Here is an 11,397-nt window from a genome sequence, read left to right as displayed (position 1 = left end):
TGGACAAGATGCTGAATGATCATGCCTATTCACGAGCTGTACGAGCACACATTTTGACTAATCTGATATTGGCTGGCATTATTTTGGATGAGGTAGACTTGACTGGGAAAGAAAGAGCCGAAACTGAGAATAAGCTACGTCTTGTTTGTAAAGGAAAATAGGACTTACCAAAGCCTAAGAGCCAAATTCAAAACTGCATTGCATAATTTGGAAGGTAATCAAAGCTGTGGGACCAATATTTTCACACGTCTAATCCCGTAAAACTATTCATCCAGGCAGAGCGTTAGGGTGATTAAGAACCTTCACCTGTATACTATCGATAAAATGCTACCTTGTTTTCATTCAGTTGGTCACTATTTCTTCACAAAGAGTGCCCACTTATATTTGCAAGATATGATAGCTCTAGAACAGCGGATGGATCCAACTGAGTTTAAGATATTCATAGAACAAAATTTTACAATCCGCCGATCCGATAAATTTTGGTCCGGCCTATGGTCAGATTTGATTGCTGATGTGGTTTATGAAAAGCTACTGTGGATTGGCACATGTGCGTGGAATCTCCAGCAGTGAGCTAGCACAGTGGACCGTAAAAATGGGGTTCATGATAAACATACTTGTATACGCCAGGACATGTACCCGCCGGAGCTCAAATTAAAACGCGCCAATGAATGAGAGGAAAATAATTCTTGGTCGATCAAAATCAAGACCAGTTGTCACCTGCTGCATGAACCCGTTCCAAACGAGCATACTTGGGGTGTTCGATGATTTTCCATACAATCAGAACCAGAACAAGTCTGGCGCTGAGGGCAGTATTTCTCCACCAACTTCACAGACTCTCTTCAAGTTGTTAACCACACATACTAAATTACGTTGAAATAACTTATTTGATCGGTTTAGGCCCTATACGTGATGTTTGATGCGCTGAAAACTTGTTTTCATTTATTTTTCCCAAATTCCATCTTTCGAGGTTTTCGGTTAAATGCCACTTTTGAGAGAAGTATTGGACCTGCAGCTGCCTGTCAGATCTCAATTTAAACTAAATAAATACACTTCAAGTTCATTGCCCATGACTTTTCTCATGGGGCGAGTATTTTTGACGATATTTAATAAAATAAGAGACGTAAACAAAAAAATTTCACTTCTTGGAAAAAATACCCAATTTTTGAAGAGCTCTATCTCGGAAACTGCTGCATGCACAAAGTTCGCTTGAGCCTCAAACTGTAGCGAATTGAATGTAGTTTAAAAAAGGTAACTTCAACTTTTTCTGTGAGACTCATATCTTAGGAGATATTGAGCAAAAACTGAAAATAGTGCAAAAATTTTGCTGTTCTTTGGCTACCACGCAGCGCGCACAAGTCTTTCGAAGTTGCAAATTTGGTGTTTTACTCTTGGCTGATATCCAAACAACATATTAAAAAATCAGAACTACATGACCTTTTGCAAGGTCGGACCCCTTTTTATGTTTATATTGACTGGACTACGGGTGTAGAATTGGTTTACGAGACATGTACATGTAAAAATAAAGAGTTTCAATTATTGGCCCCCCTAACAATTTTATGGCAAAATGGTTAAAATGAAAGTTAGAAAGAATTACAATTACTCTCTAATTTCAATCTTAGTTTTATTCTATCATCTTGTGGTACTGAAAGAAAGGCAAGAAAAGAGTTAACACAAAAATACTAAAAAGTACTTCTAGGCATGAAATTTTATTTCTTTCTTTAAATGGTATTATGTAGGATCTTCTTTAAGAAACTTCCAAGCAACATTTGCTTCAGGTTTCCCAGAACGACCAATTTCAGCCATAGAAACAATTCGAAGAATTGGAGAGAAGTTTGAACATTTAATGGAAGATACCTTTTCATTCGTCCTGTAGTCCTGTACGAGTTCTTTTGAAGGGCAGATCAAAAGAAAATTAAATAATAGTAAAACCACCCGACAAATAATTTTAGAAATAAAATTTCATTGCTAGTACTGCTTTTTAGTATTTTTGTCTTAACTCCTTTCTTGCTTTTCTTTCAGTACCACAAGATGTTAGAAAAAAACAAAGAGTGGAATTAGACAGTACTTTTAATTCTCTCTAACTTTCATTTTAACCATTTTGCCATAAAATTATTAGGGGAGCCAATAATTGGATCTCCTTATTTTTACATGTAAAATCCTATGTATCGTAAACCAATTCTACACCTGGTACATACACCTACTACAATTCCATTGTTCTTGATTGCTGGTTGCATATACTCAAGGTTAATGCTCGTGTACTTAAATTAAGTCAGCTGTAGTGATGTGAGAGTATGTATGAGTAATTGAGCGGATTCGGTTCCTACTGTCACAGTTTAATGTGGATTTTATAAATAATTTTCGATTACGATCTGTTTATTAACTTTAGCTGCCCCTTAGATATGATACGAAACAAATCGGCTGATAAAACAAGTGCAAGTAAGGGGAATATTCTGCAGTCTTTCGCTTTAAATTCGACTATTACTAAGCGAAAGAAAAAGTGACTGCAGCTGGGGAAATCCAGCCTGTGCCAATCTAGAATTGATTAGATTAACAAACCACGTTAAAATGATTTAACAAAACAGTATTGACACCAAACTGGAGAAATGTGCTTTTAGTACTGTTTAAATAGCAAATTCAGAGTTTTTCATATTTTTTGCCTAAATTGGCAAACACTAATTGATATGTGGATTTATAAGTGAAAAACTTCAAAATGACGAGCGAGGTGAGTACGAGTACTTAAAATATTTAATTTGTATCTAATCAAAAGCTATTGTGATTAAAACTGTTGTCTTATAAGTAACATTATTAATTTGAGCTTCAGAAGTGCGAATTGTTTAATAAAGAAAACTGTAAATGATGATAGAAGAAAACCATTTTTGAAAGTACATGCAAGAAACAAAAATATGAATTTTTGTAACTTGTAGGAGACTGATGAAAAGTGTTTTTATATCTTATTTCGGCAAATCGATAACTTTTCTTAATTCAGTGTTTACTGCATATCTGTTAAAAATAAAATATATTAACGTAAATTTATCGATTACAACTACGTCGTAATTTAGTCAATCTAATAAGAATTAATGGAGTCAAGGGGAACCCCGAAATTACAAAAAATGAAAAAGACGAATATTTTTAATAAAACGAAATTAAGATGAAAGGGGTGAAAGCAAAGAGAACTAGGTATTCAATGTCAAGAGTTTGAACATACAGTAAAAAATTTAAATGGTTCACTTGCAGAATGTTCGAAAAGCGACAAGGTCATTCATGTCATTTAATTTGTTTATGTAAAATATGTTTATTCGATGTTTTCACTGTGCAAAAAGATTAGCAGTGTTCTTGTAAATCCATTTTTTTAAAACATGCAACGTGGCCTTAAGTTATGCAAAAATCACTGAAATGTTTCTGTTTTTTTTTTTAATTTTGACTTGTACATACATTCAAAAACAATACGCCGAATGCATTTTATGATCTGCTTAAGTGTTACCATTTATTTCTAAATCGCTTAGGTTTCAACAAGGGAATAGTTTTTCCTAATAAGCTTAATTTTAGACCTTTAGCTTTCGAGATGGAGCCGTCGATTTTGGAAAAGATTACGAATACTTGATTCCGGCCTACTACTCCCTCGTCTTCAGTCTCGACGACGAAATGGTCGACTTTAAAATGTCAACAAACAACAAAGACATGGGAGATTTTGACGACGTGGTCATGGAAATTGAACTGAAAAATGGCGAACAACATGTCTTCGCGTTGCAACTGAAACATATCGTGAGACCAATTGCACAGATCCACTTAGTCACCAACAACAAGAAGTTCAGTCTGAAGAAGTACAGTAAAGAATTTATTGCGGTGAAGACCAATTACAACAAATCTCGTTCCTATAATGCCCCTTTTCAAAACTTCCATTTCATTTTATTCAGCAATTCGGTTTTAGAGAAACATGAAGAAATCGACGAAAACTGGACGAGACTGGAACCAATTGCTGACGGCAAAAAAATCAATTCTGATCTACTGATAAGACACTTCGACGATTACTTCGAAAAGAAATTTTTAAATCTTGGAGAAACTGACAACGGCATTAATTTCAAACTAAAATGTGTTCAAAATGACTCTCCAGATAAAGAATTTTTCCAACAGTTTTCGTTTTACACTAGACAGAAACATGCCAAAGAACTAGAGGCTTTGATTGCCGACACGATTCTGAAGACATTTAAATATTGCAGTACAAGTGTGGTTATCAATTACCTGAAATATTTTGATCAGTGGTGCAGAAGAGACTACGGTTGTCTGAAACTCACTAAAACGGATGTAAGAGTAAAGCTTGCGGAACTACTCTTGACTTCCCACATTCAATTTCCGAATTTGGAAGAATTGACAACTGTCCCAGAAGAACAAAGTTCATTGGTGCTCGAGTTATGTGGCATTTTTGACATGATTCCCTTAGAAAAACCGCCTGAGATAGTGCTAAATAAAATCTGGACAATTATACTAAAACATTGTAAAACTATATATTCCTGCTCTAAATCCACAACATTTTCCGATCTCAATAATGCTCTGTTAAAGAAAAATATTGAACTTCCTCTTTCTGCTTTTGGTGAAGCGTTCGATCAAATTGCCTTGAAAAGATTTTATGTAATGTTATGGCACACTGGTCTTGTGCCACTAATTGTGAAAATTGCCAAGGACACTCCTGAACATGAACATATCTTGCATGCAGTAAAATTATGCGAAAATAAGCTAAACACAAAAAAGTTTATTTTAGTAGATAACTACAGTTTTGAAGGTATTAATGACTGGAAGATTTTCAGAAATTTGACGGATTTAACAAGTTTTACTGATCTTTACGGTTCCCTCATTAAACAATTGTCAATTTCACTTCAAGGAAGAGAAAGCATCTTTTTGAAGCAATTTGTAGAAATAGACAAACGGGTGTCGGAAAATATCACAATGGAAGAAATTATTCTCATGTTGGATGGCAATTTTGTGGTAGGATCTGATTGTAAGAAGAATTTTCCCAAATACTACTCTACGAGACAAATACCAAAAGTTTTATTGAGCACCAAACTATTTGACGAAGTTGATGATTTATTTGTGGTCAGTTATTCTGAAACTACCGAAAGTGTCGACACACAATTCAACATCAACGTTATTGACGTCAACAAATATCTTTTCTTGAAACAAAACGAAAATGTTTCCAACTATAACCCGAAACAATTTAAATTTTCTTATTTGCAAAAAATTCAACAGAACAATCAAGACATCAACGACAAATTTTTAATTTTGACGCGAGGTGGCTGCACTGAAGAACAGTTAGAGAAGATATCCTTCAGAAACCCTTTGAAGAATTGTCACTACGTCCGCTTTCTAGACAAGGAGAAAGTTGAATGGATAGAAAGTAGAGGCGGGATCCAGAAAATACAAAAGTATCGACTGGACAGTGTAGAATTCAAATCAGACGATTTTGTTAAAGATGTAGATGCGTTGACTCATTTCAGTAATAAAATCAATCTTATTTGTTCCGAACCAGGAATGGGCAAATCTGTGATGATGCAATTCTTGAAGATGCAATATTCTTCTGATTTTTGGATCCTCAGTATCAATCTTGGAGAACACAGTGAATTCTTTAAACAAGAACACAACGTGAAAGACATTTTAAATTACTTTTTGGAAAACGAAGAAGCAAATTCTTTCGGAAGAAAAACTGCCGAGATATACTTTTCAAAGAAACAAATCATATTCTTGTGGGATGGTTTCGACGAACTACCCGGAATTTGTGCCGATTCAGTCATAGATTCTGTTAAAAATTTAGCATCTGAAGGATATTCACAATGGTTATCAGCTAGATCTGATTTAAGAGAAAGTCTTGAATCTGCCTTCAACACATTGAGCTTAACTTTAACACAGTTCAGTCAGCAAGACCAGTTGTACTATATCTTGAGACATCTAAACGAGAAATACGACCCCATTAAATCGCTACAAATTGCTACAAAAATGAGTGAAAATATTTCTGCGTATTTAAATTGTGGATACTTCGACTACACAGGCATTCCCCTGCTGATACACATGTTTGTCGAAATTTATTTGCGCACACCTGAAGATCAAATGAATGATGTCCTCATCATTACTTTAACCGACATGTACGACGAGTTTATTCGTACTAGATTTAACATCTTGTTCGAAAGAGCTGAGGCCGATTCAGAAAATTATTACATGCGACAAATCCAAGAACAATATTTGGATTCTCAGTTGCCCTTGTACGAAATCGCCGCCGTGAAGGCATCTTTTGAGGAAGAACTCTTTCAAAGACTCAACCTGAACTGCGATGAACTTGTGAACGAAGTGAAAGAAAGCGAAGACAGTTTAGGTTTAATTGTCAGAATCAACGATCACGGAAAACCAGTTTTTACTCATAAAACTTATGAGGAATTTCTAACCGCGTCCTGGCTATCCAAAAATTACAAAAACCATCTGAACTTACTTGTTGTCTTGTTTCAAGAAAACCATCGCAACATCCGATTTATGTTTGACATGATCCTTGCAAAGGACAGTCCCGTTCATCTTGCAGTTTTGTACAGAAATTTGGAAATATTAAAGTTACACGAAGCCCAGATCAAACATTGTCGAGACAGTGGGGGCCGCAGTGCTTTACATCTGGCTTGTAGTTGGGGGTCTGTCTATCCTCCTGTCAAAGCCATAAGAAATAATATTCAAGAAGTCGACGAAGCTTCAGAAACGATAACGATCCGTATAAATTCTCCTATTAAAAGTTACGAACAAGATACACTTTCACTTCCAATTATCAATTTTTTGTTAAATAAAAACTGTGATGTTCTGGAAGATGATCACTATTTAAAATGGAATTCTTTTCACTACGCTGATCAGGCTCTTTTTGTCGGTGCAATCGACTTAATGTTGGAACAAGTGCATATTGATAGAGAGCTTTTAGTGAACTATAATCACATTCCCACGCTGGTGCACTATGCTTCATTTTCTTGCTTGAATGAGCTGTTCGAACTTGTCGACGAAATACCTTACATGAAATACAACTTGGAATTTATCAAAATCAACTTGTTGGAAGTTGCTGCAAACTCGAATAACCTCTTCGCCGTGTGCAGAATTTTAGAATTCACAATTTACAAGAATGTACTCAAGTTAGAAAGTGACGTCGCATCCAGTACTCTTTCTTCTGCTGTTCGTTTTGGAAATGTGCAAATGCTTAGTGTTCTTTTAGAAAATGGTGCCAAAGTCAATGGCCACAAGAAGCCACCATTAATAGTGGCTGTTGTTGAAAACAGTTTACAGTGTTTCGAAAAATTGCTAAGAGCAGGTGCAAACGTTGACGAACTTTCAGACGAAGGACATTCTGCTCTTGTAGCTTCAGCAAGATTCAACAGACAAGAGTTTGCGAAATTGTTGCTTGAGAACGGTGCCGATATAAATCATACAAGCACCGACCTCACAGCTTTGGACTGTGCCATCCAACACAACCCACAACTGGTTCCGTTTCTTGTCCAGTACAAACCTGATTTAAACCGACAAAGTAAAAAGCTAGGACTCACGTCTTTACACGTGGCGAGCGAAGTGGGCAATCCTGATATAATAAAATATTTGCTGGAGCACGGTGCTGATGCAAAAATTAAATCAAAGCAGTTGCTAACACCTCTCCATGTAGCTTTAGCAAACGGTAAAAGAGAAAATGCTCTGGTACTGATCGAAGCGGATCTAAGTGTTATTGACGAACCTTGCCAAAACGACGAAGGATATTTAGTGACTCCTGTGTTGCTCGCAGCGAATAAAAATTTTCCTGATATAGTTGGAATTTTGTGCGAGTACGGTGTAGACGTAGATAGTACTCAGTGCACGACGAGTCCCTTGCATACTGCTTCGTATCACGGTTTTGACTCTTGCATAGTAAAATTGATTGAAGCTGGAGCTTCAGTTAATAGACTAGACACGCAGGGTGAGTCACCACTCTTTTGCTCTGTAAACCACTTAACAACCCTTCAAGTTCTTCTCCAAAATTCCGCTGACGTTAATATCAAGAATCAGTGGGGCGTAACGGCTCTACACGAAGCGGCGAATGTTGGAAAAATTGAATCTGCTGAAGAACTGATCAAGGCAGGTGCAAACGTAAATGCTAAAGACAACGCAAACCGGACATCTCTATTTTATTCTATTGAAAAGAAGCATTACGAAATGGCAAAGCTTCTATTGGACAGTGGTTCAACTGTCGACGATGGTGGGGAATTGTTGTGTCGAGCAGCAAGATCAGATTTTCCAGATGGAATATCTCTTCTTCTTGAAAGAGGTGTTAACGTCGATGCCAAAGACAGTAGAGGGAAATCAGCTCTGCACGATGCTTCGCTTGGAGGCAACAGTTGCGTAGAAGCTTTGTTGAAGGCCGGAGCTAACCCCAACCTCCTCGACCATTCCAATTTGACTCCATTGATGTGTTCAATAATTAGTAGCAAAAACGATGCGACAGAACGTTTGATTAAATCCGGAGCCGCCTTGAACCCCAGAAGAGATTGTCGCACTCCACTTCACTTGGCTTGTTGTTTTGGTGACATATTCAGCACAATTCTTTTAATCAAATATGGAGCCGATGTTAATGCGTCTGATGAATATGGATTAACACCTCTCCATCATGTCTCCGGAAACAATCAAACGGCAATGCTTTTGCAAGAACTACTCAAAGAAAAATCACAGGACGATGAAAAAATCTACATTAGCTACAATGGCGAGGACTGTGCGAAAGAATTGCTTGAAAACGGTGCAAATGTCAATCAGAAAAATAGTATGGGCTACGTACCGCTACACGTGGCTTGCACAGATAAAATAAGTAATTTGGTTAAACTCTTTATCGAGTATGGCGCCGACGTGAACGCTTTGAACAGTATGAACCAGTCGCCTCTGCATATTTGTTTTTCACTTGGCAACGTGGAAGATTCAGATATCCTTTTAGAAAATGGGGCAGATTTGGACATCGTCGATTTATTCGGCAAAACTCCATTGGAGTACGTTATGGATAGGATGCACTTAGAAGGAGAAACAAACTTAACCGTACTGGAGAAACTGGTTAAACTCAGAGCAAATATTGTTTTACCAGATGACACTGAATCAATGAAGCTGCATAAAGCTTGCTTTGAAGGTAGCACAGAAATGGTCAGGTCCTTGTTGGACAATGGAGCTGACCCAGAAGGTAACAGTTTTGAAGGAATCCCTCCAATATTCTACGCTTGTGTCGGCAATCATAAAGAGACTGTTGGCATTTTGTTGGAAAGAAGATGTCAAGTGAATGTGTATGATGATGCAGAAGGAGTTTCACCCCTTATCTTGGCCGTTCTAAGCAGTGATGAAGACATCATCAAGCTGCTACTCTCCAGTTATACAAGTATTCAAGCTGACGCTGGATCTGCCCTCCTACGTACAGCCTGTAGTCTTGGAATGATCAATAAAAGCAAAATTCTTCTCGAAGCTGGAGTTCAAACCGATCGAGTGGATAATCGAGGTGAGACAAAGTCTTCACATTTGCAATTAGTCATATTTTTCAATTGCAGGTTGCACAGCGCTGCATTACGCCATCACTGAAAAAAACTTTGACTTGGTGCAAATCTTGGTTCAACATGGTGCCGTCATTGACCAGAAGTCTCTCTCTCTAGCAGTAGAAACGAACAGAACGGAAATAGTTAAGCTGTTGGTAGAAAAAGAACAGCACCTGGATTTTAATGCCAACAATTTAATTTCAATTGTTTTAAATGCAAACCCAAAATTTTTTGATTTGTTAGAATATCTTCTTAAAAAGGGGTCGGATCCTAACTCGTCGTGTGGAGATGTAACCAATCTTGGTAAAGCTTGCAAAATAGACTGTTTTGGTTCTGTTAGGTGTCTTTTGCAAAACGGGGCAAACGTGAATGGTCGTGGTGCGAAAGGTACGACTCCTTTGATGCTAACTTATTCGAACATGGATCTACGAATTGCTACTTTACTGGTTAGTTCTGGAGCTAACGTCAATCAAAAAGATGACCAAGGATGGACTGCACTCTTATATGCCAGCCACTATGGTAATTTGGAGCTGGTGCAGTTTTTACATAAAAGTGGTGCTGACATTTCTCTCGAGAATGATGTAGGAACTACTGCTTTAACAGAGGCACATCAGCACACCTCTATTATTAAATATTTATTACAAAACGGGGCAAATATCAATCATAAAGGTGAAAATGATTCTACAATTTTATTTCGCACTTGTTTTCATGGCAATTATGAAGGTGCTCTGTACCTAATTGAGAACGGCGCAGATGTTAATGGTGTTACAGAGTTTGAACATTTTACGCCATTACATGGCGCTGCTTTTATGGGTCACGTGGAAATAGTTAAACTCCTGTTATCTTCTAATGCCAATTTAACAATTAAGAGTTCCGTTGGTACCACTCCAATAGTAACAGCAGTGGACCAGAATAAATTAGAAGTCATCAAGTTGTTTGCCCAAGAACTGAGACACCTCGAAGCGACCGGAAATAAAAATGGAATCCTTGACAAAAGTAAGTCTTTTTAACAAACCGCGTGGATGAAAATAATTTCTTTTTTTTAAGGTGAACTGGACGCTCAGTGGCACAAAGTTTTTCTTCGTGCCGCCGGATTGAGTTTTCTTGATATCGTAAAATATCTGCACGACAACAATTTAGCTCCGGTCAATGCTAAAGATCAAGACAACCTTTTTACTGCCCTGCATTACGCTTGCTACCGTGGAAAATGCGACGTTGTGCACTACTTGTTAGAAAACGGGGCTGACGTCAACGCACAATCATGTGAAAATGGTGTGCCTTTGTTGTATGCTTCACGCAAGGGCTATCTTGAAATTGTAAAGTTATTGGTTAAGGGTGGGGCTAAACTGGACATTCCCAACTCTCATGGAAATACAGGATTGTACTGTGCTGCTGCGTCTGGATTTTTGGAAATTGTTGAATTTTTGTACGAAAGTGGAGCCAAAATTCACGTTGTTGACGCAGATGGAGACACTCCTTTGCACGATGCCGCTTTCAAGGGACATCTTTCCACCGTCAAGTATTTAATCTCGAAAAACGCCCACGTGAACCACAAAGATAGGAATGGCAAAACTGCTTTAGATTTGGCCGTTGCGCAAAGAAACGAAGAAATTGCAACATTGTTAAAAGCCAACACATAAGTAACATACTCAGAGTATTATTTGCTTTACGATATTGATATTATAGGAAATCAAATTTCCTTTTTATTTGTATTTTTATTGTTTATTTCGATTTTAAGTTGTAAAAATAGTTCGTTTTAATAAACTTTTGAACAACTGTAAGATATACGGAAAGACAGTTAAGGTTACCTTGTCTTGTATCTTTTCGTTTCGTTTTATATTTGAAAATTTTCAGGGAT

General features: G+C 37.3%; 1 protein-coding gene across 1 annotated transcript; it reads left to right on the top strand.

Annotated features, from left to right (window-relative positions):
- The first annotated feature begins 2,262 nt into the window (after positions 1-2,262).
- On the top strand, positions 2,263-11,324 carry LOC138131464 (uncharacterized). The gene is made up of 4 exons (XM_069048480.1): positions 2,263-2,722; positions 3,547-9,505; positions 9,555-10,535; positions 10,587-11,324. Exons 1-4 carry the CDS (start codon positions 2,711-2,713, stop codon positions 11,177-11,179), a joined length of 7,545 nt encoding a protein of 2,514 aa, XP_068904581.1. The 5' UTR covers positions 2,263-2,710; the 3' UTR covers positions 11,180-11,324.
- Positions 11,325-11,397: the final 73 nt, after the last annotated feature.

Source organism: Tenebrio molitor, chromosome 5 (genome assembly GCF_963966145.1).
Source record: "Tenebrio molitor chromosome 5, icTenMoli1.1, whole genome shotgun sequence".
Taxonomy (NCBI): Eukaryota; Metazoa; Arthropoda; class Insecta; order Coleoptera; family Tenebrionidae; genus Tenebrio; species Tenebrio molitor.
The sequence above is the reverse complement of the archived record's forward strand: the minus strand, read 5'-3'. Positions and strand labels throughout refer to the sequence as shown.

Excerpts from the sequence above, each read along its gene's own strand:
- LOC138131464 (XM_069048480.1), top strand. Across the intron at positions 9,506-9,554 it reads CGATCGAGTGGATAATCGAG|GTTGCACAGCGCTGCATTAC; the intron begins GTGAGACAAAGT and ends TTTCAATTGCAG. Across the intron at positions 10,536-10,586 it reads AAATGGAATCCTTGACAAAA|GTGAACTGGACGCTCAGTGG; the intron begins GTAAGTCTTTTT and ends CTTTTTTTTAAG.